Source organism: Histoplasma capsulatum (assembly GCF_000150115.1).
Source record: "Histoplasma capsulatum G186AR genomic scaffold supercont2.1, whole genome shotgun sequence".
Lineage (NCBI taxonomy): Eukaryota > Fungi > Ascomycota > Eurotiomycetes > Onygenales > Ajellomycetaceae > Histoplasma > Histoplasma capsulatum.
Window position 1 is genome coordinate 197,985 of NW_025544801.1, and position 18,736 is coordinate 216,720.

An 18,736-nucleotide genomic window follows, 5' to 3' on the forward strand; every position below is an offset into this window, starting at 1 on the left:
GCCGCGGGTCTGCATAGGGGAATAAAGATTATCTGGGGCCGCTAGGTTATGGGAAGAACTTTGCAACCGAAGTCAGACTTATGGCTCACTCTGAGCTCGATCTGTTCCACGGATTCGTTGTCACCATCCTCTAGTTGTTAGATGGATGCACTTGTGTGCTTTTCCTACAGAACTGTTCGCTGCTTCCGCTCCATCTACGTTCCTCAAGCAACACTTCAATCTCAAAAGCCACTTCTCCCATCCAAAAAAGCATGGCCCGGAGTAAGTGAAAAAAATGGTCAATCACCCGATTTTTGTCCACCCAGTTTGGTGGAGCCTTCAACCATACCCATGCTTGTTTTGAGGGGATGCAGGTACAGCTGGAAAAACCAAAATGAAGGTGCTGTGATGAATCTGACTGCGCGTCCTGATCCCGTTGTGCCCGCCCCCCAGAGGAATTGAAAGCACACAATTCCGCTGTTCAATCCGCTGCGCACCTTAAACCGATTTTTGTCGCCCGGTCTGCTGTGAGTCGTGGAAATTGCAGATCCGTAGGGCAATTGCTTTGAGGGAGGTAAAACTGCTCCCTGCTCCAGAACCATAGGAAACTCACCTTACTTTCCTTCTGATGTGCCTTTACCCCCAGCAACACAGTTTCCAGATAGCTGTGAGCGTCCGCTCTATTTTCAACGTCATGGAGCCTTCTACGGAGTTTGAATGGAGGGGCCACCTCTACGGGTGTGTTGTCTTTGCGGTTGTATTTGGAAGGCGTATATGTAGGGACTGTATGTATTGTAGTAAATGGTCCGTTTTAGAGTGCGATTATTGAACATTTATTCTTCCAGGCTACTTTTTTCCCAATCAGAACAACTTGATAATATCGTTGCTAGCTATCATCGCTAGCCAAATATTATCGCTAACTATCATTTATAAATATGTTTATCTACTGATGATGTTGATGATATGATATCCAGCGATGATGGATAGATACTAGCATAGGTAGGTAGGTGGGTGGATCGGTGGGTGGTGCATGGTCTCTTGACAAAAACATTTGCATGAGCTCTCAAAACATTACCCATCTTCATAATGTAATACCTCAACCAATATTCTTCATCAAAGCTTCTGTGGTAGCAGAAAATGAAGCTAGATAGACTAGAAATTCAAAAATATAAGATCCATGATGGTTGAATGGATATTTGAGGTAGATGTATGACGTTGAAGAGTGTGTATGATATTATATGCATGGGAGGGTTGATTTCTTTGATGGCTGAGCATGCTGAGACAAGTCTTCTCAACGTCAACCGCGTAAAGGCAACGATTTCTCTTAGAACACGATTAAATGCGTCTTCAAGCCGGCGCTGGAACGAATGTTCAGGCTATTTTAGTAACTATCCCATGATACCCTGAGGGCGTGATAGCGGATAACGCACTAACGCGACAGTCGTTTTTTCGAGGCAAATTCGCCCCAATTTTGAGGCTGGCGCTCACGCTCCCATGGCTCCTATAAAGAAACCAACTATTCAGGCCAGGCGCATCCTCCAAGTTATCAAACTGGGACTAATAATTGACCACAGATGAGATGGGCGCAAAACGGCAGGGCCTAAAGAACCTCGCTAGGGTGCAGGATCTCAATCGGAACAATACTAGTTTTTGCAGACGTCCAACATATGCTCTCTGCGTCTTTACTGTGCTTTTTATGCTTTTCTGCAGAGGCCACGCTTCTCCAAATCCAGTATCACCAGACGAGGAAATTCTTCGGTTGAATGCCACGCAACTCCGAGTATTCCAGGTGTACAAGCCGGTTCCTGATGAACCATCACCCGAAATCCCAGGAGGATGCAATGCGAAAATTTTATTGATGCGACATGAGTTTGGTTCTAGCTATGGCCATCCGTTTGTTGGTAAGTCCAAAACCTTTCGTGTTTAATTAAACCTACGTCGCATCGCTGTAACATGAATTCACACTTTGATATCAAAAAGGAAACTATGTCCCTCCTCGATGTGATTTCGACACTGTAATCATGACTATGACAGTAACATCCAAAGGTCGCCAGTTCGATAGACTTGCGCTGATGTTTCTTGGAGATACCGAAGTATTCCGCACATCAACGGCCGAACCTACGACTAATGGTATTATTTGGACCTACATCAAAGACATGTCGCTCTACAAGGCACTATGGGCCAAGCCCCAGAAGTTAATTTTCGATCTTGGGAACTTAATCAACGATAAATACACCGGCCCATTTGACGTGACGCTGACCGCCAAGTTTTCCTTGAAATTTCATGAGATTAGGGCGGCAGATATTATACTCCCGATCTCCGCCCGGCGTTCAGTAGCAGATTCTCCAAGTGGCTTTCATATTCCAGATGATAACGCAACTGTGACACATATTATACCTCCAGATGTTTCGCGAGCCACAGTGTCCATATCTGCCTGTGGCCAATCCACGGAAGAATTCTGGTACAGCAATGTCCTGTCTTCCGACGTACTTACGTTTAATAAAACAGCGGGGCCACTGTACGGATACTCCTCTTTTCGGGAGATTCAGCTATTTATAGATGATCAAATGGCAGGAGTTGTATGGCCTTTTCCAATCATCTTCACCGGCGGAATTTCGCCTGGCTTTTGGAAGCCAATTGTCGGTATTGATGCTTTTGACCTTCGCGAGCCAGAAATAGACATTACCCCTTTTTTGCCTGTTTTGGCTGATGGCCAGTCTCATTCTTTTACGATAAAGGTTGTTGGTCTTGGAGATGTGGAAAACGGAGTTGCAGAAATTTCAGAAACGGTTGGATCATATTGGGTCGTAACCGGGAAGATATTCATTTATCTCGATGGGGAGAGGGGCTTGGTCGATCAATCTACAATAAATCGACGCGGCGATTTGGTCCCCGTTGTTTCAACAAAGTTCGGATCGGATATTTCACACGAATGGCAACAGAATCCAACCACGGGTATGAATGAAACCCTATCGCATACGATTCGAATTTCTAGGTCATTAAGCGTCACATCTCCTTCTTCGCAATGGACTCAAAGCCTAAGCTTTTCCAACTCAGGGACCTTTTCTGAGCAAGGTCAGACACAGTTGATCAAACAGGTGACAGATGCTACATCAGAATCTCTCGATTTGATGGGCGAAAAGGACCTCGTTATTAGCAGAGTAGCCAGCTCCTATCCGCTTGAAGTGTGCTCAACGTATCAATCCAACCCTAACGGCCTGGAGATCAACGCCTCCCTGTCTCGCGGTTTGCAATTCTCCTACCAGAGTGACGTCAGCTATTATTCCCCTTATACCCTCACAACTGGTTCCTCCGAATATGATGCGAGACAGTTTGGCAAAGCAACATATCGGTCAATGTCCAAGGGCAGTTCAAGCTCTACAGGCGATACGTTGGAGATTTTCAAAGAGAAGTCTGCAGGGGCAACCTTCGACGTAAGAATTCGGGCGGTAAATGGAACTGTTGTCAAGGAAGATGAGCAACCCCTGGTATTAAACCAGTGGCTAAATGAGGATGTGCTAGCGGGCAGAGGAAGTATAAAAGCAATTTTAGGCAGAGGGCCAGGAAAAGCAAATATTGAACGCCTCTTATCTGGCCGTCAGCACCATGCATGCATGGACGGACATCCATGTCCATATCTCAAACAAGGCGTCCAAACTCTCCGAGCTGACTGTTCTTCACCTGTCATTCCCTGCCCACAGAAACCCGGGCCATATTAGAAATCCACTCGCCAAGCAAAAATTCAGGGACGGCGGCCGGCCTATTCTGATTTCGGCAAGGTTGCATTAGATCCCTACAACGAAAATAGATTAGCTCACGAGGATGGAGTGGATCCATAACATGCACCAGGAAAAGGGTTAGCGAACAGAAGAGCAAATAATCTCCTCCAAACTTTGCTGGATATGAGAGCCCATATCAACAGCAAGCCCAATGGAAAAATGATAGCCTATGTAGTAGTACATCATCATAATCTCCAAGTTTTGTTCTTCCAACTCATTTTCCAACGAATTTGTGAAAAAAGTGGGTAGGGTTAGGCAGCGTTCGCATTTGACGCGAAAAATTCCAGCAAATGGATAGATGCATGATAACTCCAGGCCCGTTTTATCCAGGCCTCAAAGGCTGTGTTTTATTTTATCAGGCACGACGTTGGCGCTTCCAGAGCTCCGGCCTGGGGTTTGGGAAAGTATTAAGCTCGCGAGATCTACTATTTGGCGCTTGGGCTAACTGACGATTCCTGTGCACTCCAAGCCTGGGCCGTTGAACTGTGGAGTTGACTTACGATCTTGCCGATGACCCCATCGGGTCATGCTTCGAATGCTTCTTTTCCTTGCGGGCCAACAACTCGGGATGAGCCATCCTCCTGCGTAGTGGGAGACTACGTGTGGCTAAGGAAACTCGGTCAGCCTACCATCGGGGTGCGAGGCCAGCCACTTCGGATACGGCTCCACCCTGTTCGTTGCACTGTCGAAAGACTCGGGGTTGGCGGCGCCCCTGCTTACTTGTCTGACTTGTATCATGTCCTGGGTCTCCAAGCTCCAGAGCGCCCCTCAGCTTCCTTGAAGGGTCCATGGGGAAGAAAAAAGGAGAAAACATCACAGGCTCCCCCTCTCAGCCTGTCTTTCGATTCCAGTCATCCAAAAAACCATCATGGCGACAAATACACTACCCCCAAACATACACCCACAAAAGAGGAAAAACGAAGACCACCTTCGTCCGAGCACGCGAAGGCCTGTTCAAAAGAGAGCCTCCGCCGCGTGTCGCAGCTGTCGTGCTCGGAAAGTTCGCTGTGATGTTCTACTGAAGAGCACGCCCTGCACTAACTGCCGCCTGGATGGCGCCGAATGTATCATTGCAGAGAGCAAACGGACAAGATTTGCTCGTACAGCGGATGGCACAACGATACTCATTGGAAACCCGCGAACATATACTGACAACAACGATGGGAACGCGGGAATTGTCGCACCGAACAATGATCTCATTGAATCTTCAGGCAATCCAAGCGTTGAACAAAACAATGGTAAGTTAATTTCCTACTAATGTTTCCTCCACTTTTAACAAATTTCCAATGTCACGTTCCTGGAGGTTTTGGTATATATGATATGGAATAAACACCGCCCGCTGACTTTGACAAATTCAAGACTACGATAGTAGCAGCGACTGCGAATCGCGGCAGCAGAAATCGCCGGCCGATCCAATCATCGCGCATGACATGATCTTGACAAACATGTTCTCCATCATGAATCAGCTTTTCGGGCCCGCGCCGGAGTCCATGCGTAGAGAGCCTGATATAGACCTTCCCCGATTCATCAAGCAATCCCGCGTGGACCTCGAGATTAACGATTTAAATTACCTGCAGAAGAAGGGGGCGTTCGAAATACCCCATTTTGCGTTTCGGAATGCACTTCTGAAAAGCTTTGTAAACTATGTTCATGTTTACATGCCCTTCCTTGACCTTAAGGATTTCCTACAGACCATCTACGAGAACACTGGAAGAAAGCGTATAAGTTTGTTGCTTTTCCAGGCTGTAATGTTTGCCGGGACGGCGTTCGTTAATATGAAGCATCTACGCATGGCAGGATATGAATCTAGAAGAGCAGCGCGGAAGGCCTTCTTTCAGAGAGTGAGGGTAGGTTTGACAGTTTGCTCTTTCTGAGATGTCTTTGAGATTTTAACCCGACGATTTTTGCAGGCGCTCTATGACCAAGATTATGAAGAGGAGCCGATTGTTATTATTCAGACATTAATGCTCATGAGTTATTGGATGGAAACTGCGTTTGATCAGAAAGACTGCTTTCACTGGATCGGCATCAGTCTAGCCTTAGCTAGACTTAATGGCATGCATTTTGATGCCACAAGCGCTTCGATGGATCTTGATCAAAGACGAATTTGGAGACGTACCTGGTGGATTTTATACAGCAGAGACAAAATGATCGCGCTTGGTCTGAGGCGCCCTATAAGGCTTAGAGACGGTGAACATGACCTCGACATGATCAACCTGGACGATTTTGACCTCCAGCCATTTCCAACCCACCTGTGGCAAATGATCGGGGCGAGCGAAGTCCTTAACAACCCAGAATACCAGCGAGTTTTGGCACTACTGTTCATTGAGAAGATAAAATTGTGCAACCATTTACATCGTGCACTCATTTTGCAGTACCCCACTCCGGCCGAGGGCATCGAGATGATGAGAGCTGCTAGGATGGCCCTTATTCCGAAACAAGTGGTACCGGATGTCACGCAGATCAGACATCTTGATGAAGGCCTAGACACATGGTTCGCCAACTCCCCCCAGGAAACTCGATACTCCCCACAGTTCGGCTGCCAATTGTCCGAAGGCGAGGAAGTCCTGCATGTTCACCGCGCGATGCTAAGATTAATTTATCTCGCTACGCGAAGCACACTCCATCTTCCAAAGATCATACGCGCCCTCCCAAACAAACTCCAGCCGATCGAATTACACCGACAATCACTCGAAAAGGTCCGGCACGCCGCTGCCGGAATAACATCCATCACACAGGACCTGCAGCACCTAAACCTAATCCGCTACCTCCCCTCAAACGGCACCACCCCTCTCCTCTCCGCCATCGCAATGTTCGTCATCGACACCCTCGTCTCACCAGGCTCCTCTATCAAACTCAGCAGCATAAACGGCTTACACCAATGCCTGCGGACAATCGTCCGCCTGCGGGAAATCTATCCGATCGCCGACGACTTTGCCAGCGCCGTGGAAATGCTCATTCGCAACATCAGCGTACATCAGCACCTGGAATACCTACACAACCCGTTGTCCATTCAGGACAGGACTGCGGATTGCTTCGACCTTACCAGCGCTATGACGGAATGCTACGGCCCCGCGTCAGAGCCCAAGACATCTCCCCCTAGCCTGAAGATTTTAGATTCTATCATCTGTCACCCGCGCATGCGGGAGGGGAGCAGTGCCTCTTCGTCGGATACTGGGACCAGTGCTGAGATTGTTAGGGATATAGTATATCAGGATAGGGAGCACTACGGATTTGCAAATATCCATGCAAATGCCAACGCATATGCGAATGCGAATGTGAATGCAACAGGAAACCCAAATGAAACGGGATTTCTTCTTGGGCCCGAGAACCGCATTGGCGGTGGCTATAACGCGTCTACCTCGTCGTCCAGCTACAGCAGCCCGGGCAGCTATGGCCATTGCGACTCCAGCACGAACACCCTAAGCAGTTACGCCGTGAACTATCATATGGCACAGGTACCCTTCCAAAGCGCAAACCAAGCTGATCCCGCAGCGGCACCACGGACGGGAGCTGGGATCGAATCCGAACCGCAACCGCTACTGCAACCGCTACCACCACTGACCGAACCGGGGAGGCCATATCCAATGCCCGGCCAGGGAATGGATGACCAATCCATCCAAAACGTGCTATCTATGTTCTCGGGGCATTACCCGATGTATGATATGGGCTACACGCAGTGCGGGGACAGGCCCGTCCATGATGTTTTGCCTAGAAACCAACGATGAGGATCTGGATGGCAATGACGGTAATAAAGCAGCGAGGGAAGAAGGGCAAGCTAGAATGGAAAGGACAGTTAATGGTTTCGTTGTTGCGGCGGGACTGGAGCAGGAAGTCGGCTTTTCGGTGTGAGATGGTCTATATGGGGGGTTTTTTTTCTTTCTTTCTTGAATTTTTTTTTTATAGGTGGTTGGTGTTATGCATGTGAATAACGAAACAAATATGATGTGTGATAATAACTATGACAATATGACATTTTAGTCCCCACCTCCCTCCTTTTTTTTTTTTTTTTTAGAATCGTCAATACAGAAAAGCAACTAATTAAACGGGCCACAGCCGCAGTAGACCAAACAACGCAATGAATGAATGAATGAATGGGCTACCTACTACCGTTCATGACCGAATATTGTAACTATCTACCTAGCGGGCGCAGCACTGCTTAAATAGGTGTGGTCATGTGGTCTTCCAGCAAGTGATAAGGGATGCCAACATTTTTTCGATTATTTTTTTTTCTTTTCTTTTTGGCGTTGAGCGATTCCTATCTCTATATCTCCAAGTCTATCTAGCTCGAACAAAAGAGAGATGAAAATGAAAGTCCCTTGCTGGCTCCTGCTTGATTCATTAGAGGGTGACTACCACCCTCCCTTCACGACATAATTCACAAAGGAATAAGATGTCCAAGGGGGAAAAAGAACAATGGGTGGCAGTGCAAGAAGCTGTCGAGAAATATTAAGAGCGGGAACTGAGCTGGGGCGAGGTAAAGGTGCTAGGCAGGGCATAGCAGAATTTGTGGAGTGGAATGTGGTATCATAATACAAAAAGGAGAAAGTATAAGCAAAAAGAAAAAGAATGAAAGAAAAGAGAGAGAATGATACAATGGTGTATATTGAAATGGGAATCAAAAAGAAAAAAAAAATATCAAGACACCGGATATTAAAAATATTATAAAGAACGCAAAGAGAAAAAAGGGAGGACGAGAGAGAGGCTGTTATCCGATATCCTTTCCCTCTAAGCAGCCGAAGCACTAAGATTCTTCCCTTTCACGCTTTTCCACTCAACACCGAAGGCTCCAATAATGCCCAGCGCCGACATGACAACAACGCCGTACCACGTTTGTGTTAAGGCCTTGTTATACGCCACCTGCGCCGCGTCGAGGAATTGAGGCGGAATCACTTTCGTGAGCGACGTGGCACCTTGACCCAAGACGGCCTTTGGATCCACCCCGGGCGCCGCAATCATGATACCCTTGGAAAGTTTATTGGTAAAGATGTTCTGGGCGACGGAGATGAAGAGCGCGCCGCCAAGGAGCTGCGAGAACATCGTCACGACGATCCCAACGGCGACATCGTCGATGTCCAGGACCACCTGCGGCGTGAGGATGGGGAGCTGGAACCCGAGTCCGACTCCGAGGCCGTAGATGACCTGATAGCCGATCCATTTCGGGGAGCCGGTGTCTGTTTTGAAGGTGGTGAGCATAGCCGCGCCGACGGTGCTAAGCACAGCGGAAATGTAAAAGAATGGGGTGAAGTATCCAATTAGCGAAATGAAAAGACCGCCGATGATGGAGCCGATCACGAGGGTAAGGACCATAGGAATTGTCATGACTCCGGACTTGGTTGCGGAGGCGATCTTGATCGCCTGGAACCAGATCGGGAGGTAGAAGACCAGGATGAAGAACGAGGCGCCGAGGGTGAAGGCGAAAAAGCTTGCGAAGGCCATGCTGCGTTTCATCACTATGCGTGGCGGGACGGTTGCATTTTCTCCCTTCCAGATCTGGATGACGACAAACGCAATAATAAGAATACCGAAGAGGATGAACAGGACGATGATGCGGGCGTTACCCCAATTGTACTTGGTCCCCCCCCACTGGAGCGCAAGAAGCAAGCAGACGATACCAGGCATGAAGGTTACGGTTCCCCAGGGATCCAGCTGCGCCAGCTGGCCCTTCCATGAGTCCGGCTTCTTCAGCGTCTGTTTGGGGTGCTGGAGGAAAACAAAAATGGCGAGAATGGTGACGGCGCCGATGGGGAGGTTGATGTAAAAGCACCACCTCCAGGAGACATGATCGGTAAAGGCACCACCCATCAATGGGCCAGCCACCGAGGCAATGCCGTACATACTGCTCAATACGCCGTTGTCTATTTCCAAGATGGACAGTCAGCGTTGTTTCATCAGAGGAAAAGAGGCAAAGAGGCAGAACTGCATACACATGGGTCGTTTTTCCAGTGGGATAGAGTAGGTGATGATGATCATGGCACCGCTGAATATGCCCGCAGAGCCAATGCCAGCAATGGCACGGCCGACGATCAAGGCCTCCGAAGTAGGCGCAGCACCGCAGATGGCGGAGCCGATCTCGAAGATCAGGATTGCGGATAAGAAAACCCATTTGACTGGGTAGAAGCTGTAGAATTTCCCGAACATCAATTGGAAGGCGCAGGTTGTTAAGAGGTACGAGCTGCCATACCAGCCCACATCCTCTAGGGCTTTGAAATGGTCTGTGATCCTGGGGATAGCGGTGGCAATAATCGTATTATCCTGGGAGGCGAGCGAATTAGCCACTGGGTTCCGTGCATAGGGAGATTGGGGTTGTGGGTTGAGAAGGGAACAAGGGAAGAAGAGAAGAAAGGGGGGGGGGGTGTATTTTCGACATACCAGTGCAACCAGGAGAACAGCGAGGCACAAGCCGATGACAACGATTGCCAGAGGAAACCCTGAGAGATAGGTTACTCCAGCGCTGTCGTCATTTTCTATTGTTTCAGATGACACTTCTTGCCCATCTGTTGCATCTTGTGTTTCTAGGGGAGTCTCCTCGCTTGGGCCAGCCGGCACCTGTGAGGTGGAAGCTTTTTCATTTCGTGGAGATGCTAGTGCTTCAGGGGCTGTCTTTTCATTCGGGCTGGCCATCATCTGTGAAGCGGGAGCTTCATCTTGTGGAGATGCGGTCTCCTTCTCTGCCTCGACGACCGAGCCGGAGTGGCTTGGGACTGCTGTAGAAGCGGAGGACGCTGGCGCCACTTGAGTCGCAGCTTTCGCATCCGAGCTGCGGGAGAAGAGAGATTTCAAAGGCTTCATCGCTCGGTATCAGCGGGCGAGATAGATATATGTTAGTGAGCTTTATACGGACGGAAGGCTGGCAGGCAGGCGTTCAAGGGCTTCCAATAGAAACAGCAGAATCACAACATTTCTGAGAGAGAAAAAAAAAAAACAATTACAAAAAAAACAATACAAAACAAATAAAAGTCTAAAAGATCTTGCGGATTCTGAGTTTAATGTAGACAAGCTCAACGAATCTCGGTCGGGGCAGAGGCCAAAAACTTTCAAGCATCTCGGACTCGGATAGTTTCTTTCCCGCCTCAAAGTGCCCGGAGCAAGCTAACACGCCTTTGCCGGACGGAACATAAGCTTAGCGTGGCGCCGATATCCCGATCCTCGGCAGCGAGATCGTGCTTCGCATCGGAGGCGGATAAAATAATTTCATCACCCGCATGCGGACTGGATCGGGCAGCTCCAGCTCCAGCTCCAGCTCCAGCTCCAACCACTAGCTTTGTTGCCTGGGGAAGATATCGGAGGTCAGGCGCTGGGGATTTCCTAGATTCGTGGATTGCATTCCGAGCTGCAAAATCCTCGAAAGCTGAATGCATGGGCTAGCGCATCGGACATCGCATTCATTCATCCGAGATCTGTTGGTTGCCTGCCTCGTATTCCCTGTGTTGTAGCGGGGGATCGTGTTGGGAGTGAGAAAACGTGGGTGCCACAAGAGCTTCATCTTCGTGGCGTCTTCGGATCCGAGGGCGAACTCTGCCTGGGGATGGAGTATCCTCCGCTTGTCATCAGCATGCATGCATGGCATAGTGTGATGGTGTATGGTGGCACAAGCCCGGCGCATCTTGATGCTTCTATATATATATATATAAATCCACTGAAAAGTAGATAAAAGCACCGTCGACCGAAGCTGGTTCCTGCAATCTGTCTGCTTCTCTTCGATGCTCCCTCTGTGCGAGGAAGACATAAATCCTCTTGCTTGGGATAGCGTTTCTCGCTGGATCCGGCGCTGATGGAACCAAGGAACCTCTCTACCTGTAAATCCCCAAACCCATATCCCGACAAGCTGCGGAGACCCGGGCGGATCCAACTGCAGCTCGTTCCGGTGTCTGGTCGTATCTGTGTGGCACTCCCTATCTATTCATTCTCGATATTCATGCATTCTCTCAGTCAGGGAGGGATATAATATCAGGATCCCTGCACAGCTCAAGTTATGTATACAGAGAAGAAGACCATCGGAGCCCATGGGAGCAAACGAGAGGCAAACGAGAGCTATCCCCTCCTCCTCCGATATGGAAAGGCCCCGGCTCTGTTTAGGGACCCAGCTGAACAAATCCTGCCGACAGAAACAAGACATCCCTAACCATTTGAGCTCCTGGATCAAATTTGATATACTTCGATTCCAGAACTATAATCAATAAAATACCCTGCACTCGGAGAAACTCTCGTCCATCAACTCCCCCGTACTCCCCCGTACCCCCCGACTTCCCCCCCCAAAAGAAACAGCACAGAACACACATACCCCCACCCCTCCCCGCGCAGCTCACGAAACAGCAGACCTCAAAACCCTCGCGGCCAACTCTCCCAGCAACCGGGCCTTATCCTCCGCCGGCAACGCCTGAAAAACCTCATAAACGCTCTTCCCCTTCGCATCCCTCACCGCTCCAAGTCGATTCCCCGCAACCGCGCCGGCCACCGCCCCCGCCAGATTCGCAACAATGAATCCCAGCGCCGCCCCACTCAGGCCGCCCACAACTGCCCAGAACCGGCCCGTCGGCCGCGTCCTCCCGCCATCGTCCTCCGCCAGCCCTTCCTCGCGCAGCATCTCCTCGAAGACGGAGGCAAACTGGCGCGAGGCGAAGGCGGCGGAGGCGGAGCCTGTGTCTGTGCCTGTGTCTGTTGCCGGGCCAGGTGAGAACGGCGGAGGGGTGTCGGGACGCCGCTGCTGGCGGCGCTCGAGGTCATATCTGCGGCGGCGAGCGGGGTCGGAGAGGACGTAGTATGCTTCGTTGACTTTCTTGAAAGCCGCCTCGCGGGCGGGGCGCTCGGGGGACGTGCTGGGCACGCGGTCCGGGTGGCATTTCAGAGCGGCGCTGTATATATATATATGTATGTGTGAATGAGTAACTATCTGGATCAATATGTGGCATTCACGCCCCGGACACTCCCGTAATTTGATTCAGTTGATTCAGTTGCCGGTGCGCACCGTTTATATGCGAAGCGGACTTGCTGCTCCGTGGCCGACGGGTCTGTTTGCAGGATCGTATCTGTGCTGGGTAAGTACTCGTAGTGGTAGGCAAACGGCCAGCAACAAGCAGATGAGATGCAAGTGAAGTGAACATACAGTAATCCACACCAGCGTCTGTTGGATATAACATATCCCATGATTAGCCGCTGGATTGCACCCGGCGAGCCTAGGGTTCTTACCGTCCATGACGCATGCTCTGGTTGTCCAGCTTCAAATCGCACGAATACAAGAGATGGATTCTATGAGTAAAAAAGCCCACGTCGATATTGTCCTGGAAGAGATCTTTTCACCGAGAGCTCTGAGAGCAACAATGAGTTGTAAATAAAGTCAGTCGTCACCGTAAGTTAGTTAGTTCGTTAGAAGGTTAAATATCGATGGGCCTGGATTTATGTCTATACTATATACTGCATAGACTCTAGATACTAGTACTGCATTTCCTTTACGGCGTATATACTCCAATGACGATATGGCAACTGGTTTGTAATGGTATGTTGGCGGCAACACACTCGCTTGAACAGCTTTGCCTTCGTCCTCTGATATTCTGATAAAGACCATCTCCAGCCCCAGACACAGCACATCACCGACTCCAAATCCACCAACGGCTATCCAGGCATGCCGATTTGATTTTGGTAGTGCCAGGGAACTTGGTGTTAGCCATACTTACTTACCGGCATGGCCTTGAGTTGTTCTTCGACGTGCTCTTCTGGCAGTGTGCCCGTACTGAGTCCTGTAAAGAGCAGGCTACAGAAGTGGTGAAGGTGATATCTACAGGCATTTGACAAGGCCATCGAGGACAGTGAGAAAGCAACTGAGCAGGCGTTGTGCTTGGAGTTTCTTCTTCTTCTTCTTCTGCTTCTTGTATTTTCTTCGTAGGCAGCCACTAGCCCGCATCACGTTAGACGGCGGCCTATCCCCAGCCACCGCGAGGAGACATCTAGATAACTAGGAGACCCAACATCCAACCACCCGCGGGACGGTGGACACTTCACTTCGATGCCATCCATTGTCCAGCAATCCCGTCCTCCAATTGATGCTATGGTCAGATAAAGCAACATATGTCCATTGCCCCTCTGAAACACCTCTAGCTCCGGTGCGCGAAGCCTGCGTTTCAACCGGGCCTCTCTCTCTGTATCTACTACCTATCTACTGCGCATAACATTGTTATACAAATATATTTCCTCAATTTTCCGCCGCATAAGACCCAACGCACTCATCCGGCCGAACCAATTAACCCCTAGATCGCACAATTGCGCACCCCACCAGGGACTAATCACCTGCATAACTACCCTTAAGGAACCACACCACTCCAGCAATGGACTGGCTGTACCCCTTCAGTGGCATCGGCCGCCGCGCACGCAGTCGAGACCGCTACTCCACCACTTCCTCCTCCCGCCACAGTCATAGTCACAGTCACAGTCACGGCCACAGTCACGGCCACGGTCACGGCAAAAGCCACAGCCGGTCCTCCCTCTTCAACCTGGGCGGGCACGCCAACCGCTCCACGACGTCTGCCGCCTCCCTGTTCTCCATCGGCAGCGCGGGATCCTCGTCGTCGCGCCGCGCAAAGCCGCGCTCGGGCTTCGTTGCCCGTGTCGTGCGCAGCATCCGGCGCCTGTTCCGGCATATCGTGCGCTATGCACGCAGCCATCCGCTGAAGGTGTTCTTCATGGTCATCATGCCGCTGATCACGGGCGGGGTGCTGCAGAAATTGCTCTCCGTCGTGGGCATACGCCTGCCACCGTCATTGGGTGGGGGTCATAGTGGTGGCTTTAAGACGGGCAATGGCGGTGGTGCGGGGGGAGGGGGATTGGGAGAGAGTGTTGGGGGGTTGGTGTCGTTGGCGAAGATGTTCGTGTGAAGCGGATATATAGATATAGATATAGATACAGATATAGATATAGATATATCTACAGTCGCTCGAAGAGGGCGGAGCGGGGAGGAATTGAAGGGAGCCAGTGGAGTGGGCGAGTTAAACTTATGGGGCAGCGGGCACGCCACTCAAAGATCTATCTATGAATGCGCAGAAGGGTCCACCGCCAGTCCGCACAACAACGAACTGTTCCGTTTATTTTATTATTACGATATTTTGTTGGCCTTTTGTATTTTTTTGTATTTTTTTTTTGTATTTTTCTTTTCCTCTCTCTTTCATGGGCGTTTCCTCTTATACAACGTTTTCTATATACTGATTTCCATATCAAAGCTTCTTTCGAAAGCACTCAGCAAAAAAAAAAAAAAAATCACTCTAAGCCACCGACTGAATTCATATCTATAAAAAGCCACTCTCGCAACCAAAAAAAAGAGAGTGTGCACATGTCCAGTACAAAAGCTACAGAGCAACACAGTACCATCCCACCGCATATCCAACTCAAACTCGGAAAATGCATCGGTAAGTTGTGCAGACATACGTGCATACATACATACGCCAGCATCCGTCCCTCTGCTCTGCATCCTGCCGTTTCATCATCACTGCACGTAAAAATAGCAAACCGCCCCAGGCCGGCCGATACTTACACAGGAGGAATCCTGCATCCTCCACCCCCACCCCAAGCAGACAGGCAGCCTGCTGCAACCTTGTGAACTGACTAGCCTGTGCAGCGCCGTCGCAGGCTTTTCAATTCAAGCTTTCGATAGCGTTGAGCAACCGGGAAACTCAATTGGAATGGCATGCAATGCAATGCACGCAGGACGGCTCTTTGGTTTGGTGCAAAGAAGCAGTTAGTTGTCGTCTGAGGGGTGGACGAGGAGCATGCCGTGTTGTTGTTGATTGGTGTGATGAGAATGGGGAGAGGAAGTGTATGTGGTTAAACTTAACCGGCGGAAGAAGTGCGATGGCCAGGCTAATAGGTAAGCATCAGAACGGATATAGGAAGTGTTATAGATAGTACAATAAAGAAAAGGACCGAATGGCAAGGATGGGCAGGATATGGGGAAAAAAATTATGTAAAAATGTATACATATATATATCTATAAAATACAGATCAACGCATAGCCGCTAACCCATCGAAAAGTTGAAAATAGGAAAACAAAAAGGAAGAAAAGGAGAAATATAGAAACTGATGAACACACGCCCTGATACCAAAATCAGAATTGAATCAACCTTTCTTCCCCTTTTTCCGCGATCCAGAGTTATTCGGCCGCTTCTGAGTCCCCCCAACAACAGACACATCCGCGTCAGTATCTACGCCATCCTCTCTACCACCCTCCGCCACATTGCCGTCCGCTGAATCAGCCTCACCAGCTCCCAAAAACCGCCCCAGGGTTCGCTTGTACGCCCAGAGCGGAAACTTCACCGCAAAGGTATCCCGCAGACCGGGCCGCGGAATCTCGTCGACATCCAACAAGAATTCCTCCGTCACGCCGTCCTCGTTCTCCTCTTCCAGAAACACTTTGCCCCCAGCATCGACGATGAGAACCTTGCCGTTCTCCGCCATCACCCGCTTCCGATCGCCGCGGTAGCCGATCACGCCCTCGCCGTTGGGCGTCGCATTGCCAGATGACCGCCCCTTCTTCTTCCCGTCCTTTCGATTCTCCTTATCCATCATCCGCTTCTGCCTGCGGTTCATCGCCACGGCACCATCACCGGGATCCGCGCCTGATCCCGCTCCGGACGCAGCGGCACTGCCATTCAGCTCGCCCAGGCCTGCAATGCCCTTGACACCCAGCTCATCGCCCCACGCCGCCCGCCTGGCGTGTCGAATATAGCGATCCACAAACTCCCGCTGCCGCTTCCAACTTAGCACTAGCGCGCCATAATGGGCCGCGCCGCCAAAAGTCACAAACAGGCCGAACAGCACGCTGCCCAATCCTGGGCGGAAGCGGGAATAGTAGTATCCCGTCCCCTTCCACTTGGGGAAGCCATTGTGCAGGAAATGGTCGTAGCGCTCGCGCTCAGGGCCCTTCAGGATGTTATGGACGACGCCGAGGCGGGCGTAGCGTTCTGTCGCGAGTTTGAGAGCGTGGGCGATTTCGCGTTCCGAGGGGCCCTTGGAGACGCGAACGCCAGGTTTTTGGCGGTTGTTGGTTGTATAGGAGGCGATGAAGGTGCGTTTGGCTTTGTCCGGGTGGAGTTGTTTGGATTTTTTGCGGAAGGCCTTGAGGAGGTCGGCCTGGGAGACGGTGGGTTTCACGCCGAGGAAATCTGTGGGGGAGGTGTTTCTCCCGGGTTGGGGAGTAAGTGTTAGTGGATAATTTTTAGTTCTTCGCAGGATCAATTATATTATTGTTGCTGTTAATGCTGTTGTTGTTGTTGGGTGGTGGTGGTTTTTTTTTTTTGGTTTCAGGTACCTTTAGCCACAGCATAATGGCATGGAATAAAGAAAAGAGTGTCCGGCACTTACCGTAGAAGGTAACATTGAGACCCTCGGTCTGCTGCACCTCATCCCGCAAGCGGAATATCTCATGGTCTAAATGCAGTCAATGACAACATAAACATTAATCAGCCCACATGTACAGTTACATTGCACGCCAATTCAGTGTGTGGGGTTAGGAATGTTTGCGATTTCGCGAACATGGGTTTCGAACCTTCTTTGGTCCACGCAGCCACCAGAGCCAGCAAGGCTGATAGGATGAGCAAGAGCCTTGCCAGCGAATGCCTCATTTTGGGCGAGAAGAGGGATGGGGATTAATATACTGCGTCGTAAGAGGAAGGCTCCTGAGGATGTTGGCGCCCGACGAGGCGGGGATGTGGGTGGGTAAGGGTGAAAGTCAAAAGGAAAAAAAAAAAAAAAAAAATTAAGATGTATCGCGAACGAACAAGCTGAAGCCTTGTCAGAATAGCGTGGGCGAGGCGAGACGAGGGACTGAGACGTAGCAGGATTCCCACTCTCCTGCCCTGGTCGTGTCACTTCTTCGTTTCGTTGTCTGTGTTCCTCTTTATGCTTTTCCCCTTTGTGTCTCTTGTTTCCCTTCTGTTTCGCAGCAGTCTTGAGGATGTTCGTTTCTCCACCGGGCCCCAGAGAGATTTCAACGTGGACCAATCAACCCGTGCAGCGTCGCAGCGAGTTCAAAATACCGATTATCATTATTGAGAACAAGCAAAGTCAAAGGGCCGCACTGGATGTGATGAGGATGTGGGCATCTGCAGACTGCAGGCCGCAGACAGTTGGACAGATATGTATAGTAGTTGTGCAAGGCTACGGAATAAAGGCCGGGTTGGTGGTGATGGTCGTCGCAGAGGGCTAGTATTTAAAGGGCCAGCACCCGTCGTCTGGTTTCTCGATCTCCTCTTTGGCAATCTCTCTGCCTTTCCTTTGGCGTATCCCTTCCTCTTCGTTGGGCTTTCTGGGTCCTGGGCCTCGCTGCGGTGGAAGAGAAAGGTTGAATGAAGCTGGCGATGGGGCCAGCTGGGCCTGCTCTTGGGCAGCCACAGTGAGGCGTTGCCCGAAAAAGAAAAACAAGAAACACTCCGTAAGAGAGATCGAGTTCCACGCCTCGTATCTCAATGCTTAATCCCACTCGGACTGTGAATTCCTCCTGTCTGGAGTGATCTATTGCATTCCTTCGGTCTCGAAATCTACAAAATCCCCCATCTTCAAACCCCGATCGGGCAAGTGTCCACGTGACAGCGCCCTGCCACTGCTGAGTCAGGCTGGCTGAGGCTGAGTCCTGGCGCTTTTCCTTTCTGGGCCAACACTCCTGCTTTTTGATCGAGAATTCGCCGCCGATTCTTCAACGCTTTGACAACTGCGAGAACTTGTTGCATCGACGACGGACGATTATCCTATCCCAGATTCCCATTCAATCCTGCTGCCTTGAGTACTACTCCAGGAGACAAAGCCCCCTTGGAAGAACGGTACGTGGCTCGATTCCCTGTCCTGGCCACCTCTCCATCCAGATTAACCCCTTATCATCAAATTCAATTTCCCCCTTGGAAGACACCCGTTAAGATAGAAAAAAAGATCCCCCCTCCAACAACCTGTCAGCAGCCTTTTGAATCTACCCCTCGTTTTTCTTTTCCCCACGGAACATA

At 50.2% G+C, this 18,736-nt stretch overlaps 7 protein-coding genes across 7 annotated transcripts; 3 read left to right on the forward strand and 4 right to left on the reverse strand.

Moving 5' to 3' along the window:
- Window positions 1-1,558: 1,558 nt before the first annotated feature.
- HCBG_00018 (peptide-N4-(N-acetyl-beta-glucosaminyl)asparagine amidase A) lies at window positions 1,559-3,768 on the forward strand (the record flags this gene model as incomplete). The annotated part of the gene is made up of 3 exons (XM_045427068.1): window positions 1,559-1,880; window positions 1,960-3,413; window positions 3,532-3,768. The coding sequence occupies 3 exons, from the start codon at window positions 1,559-1,561 to the stop codon at window positions 3,766-3,768; spliced, it is 2,013 nt and encodes a 670-aa protein (XP_045291043.1).
- An 858-nt stretch (window positions 3,769-4,626) lies between these two features.
- Window positions 4,627-7,486, forward strand: HCBG_00019 (fungal specific transcription factor domain-containing protein; the record flags this gene model as incomplete). Its single annotated transcript, XM_045427069.1, has 3 exons — window positions 4,627-4,996; window positions 5,118-5,605; window positions 5,669-7,486. 3 exons carry the CDS (start codon window positions 4,627-4,629, stop codon window positions 7,484-7,486), a joined length of 2,676 nt encoding a protein of 891 aa, XP_045291044.1.
- Window positions 7,487-8,486: 1,000 nt separating this feature from the next.
- HCBG_00020 (major facilitator superfamily transporter) lies at window positions 8,487-10,550 on the reverse strand (the record flags this gene model as incomplete). The annotated part of the gene is made up of 3 exons (XM_045427070.1): window positions 8,487-9,616; window positions 9,686-10,013; window positions 10,131-10,550. The coding sequence occupies 3 exons, from the start codon at window positions 10,548-10,550 to the stop codon at window positions 8,487-8,489; spliced, it is 1,878 nt and encodes a 625-aa protein (XP_045291045.1).
- A 281-nt stretch (window positions 10,551-10,831) lies between these two features.
- HCBG_00021 (uncharacterized protein) lies at window positions 10,832-11,328 on the reverse strand (the record flags this gene model as incomplete). Its single annotated transcript, XM_045427071.1, has 2 exons — window positions 10,832-11,029; window positions 11,137-11,328. 2 exons carry the CDS (start codon window positions 11,326-11,328, stop codon window positions 10,832-10,834), a joined length of 390 nt encoding a protein of 129 aa, XP_045291046.1.
- Window positions 11,329-12,063: 735 nt separating this feature from the next.
- On the reverse strand, window positions 12,064-12,954 carry HCBG_00022 (uncharacterized protein; the record flags this gene model as incomplete). Its single annotated transcript, XM_045427072.1, has 4 exons — window positions 12,064-12,613; window positions 12,727-12,769; window positions 12,805-12,882; window positions 12,948-12,954. 4 exons carry the CDS (start codon window positions 12,952-12,954, stop codon window positions 12,064-12,066), a joined length of 678 nt encoding a protein of 225 aa, XP_045291047.1.
- A 1,126-nt stretch (window positions 12,955-14,080) lies between these two features.
- On the forward strand, window positions 14,081-14,626 carry HCBG_00023 (uncharacterized protein; the record flags this gene model as incomplete). Its single annotated transcript, XM_045427073.1, has 1 exon — window positions 14,081-14,626. The coding sequence occupies one exon, from the start codon at window positions 14,081-14,083 to the stop codon at window positions 14,624-14,626; it is 546 nt and encodes a 181-aa protein (XP_045291048.1).
- Window positions 14,627-15,693: 1,067 nt separating this feature from the next.
- On the reverse strand, window positions 15,694-17,365 carry HCBG_00024 (DnaJ domain-containing protein; the record flags this gene model as incomplete). The annotated part of the gene is made up of 3 exons (XM_045427074.1): window positions 15,694-16,906; window positions 17,106-17,171; window positions 17,290-17,365. 3 exons carry the CDS (start codon window positions 17,363-17,365, stop codon window positions 15,861-15,863), a joined length of 1,188 nt encoding a protein of 395 aa, XP_045291049.1.
- Between the last annotated feature and the right edge of the window lie 1,371 nt (window positions 17,366-18,736).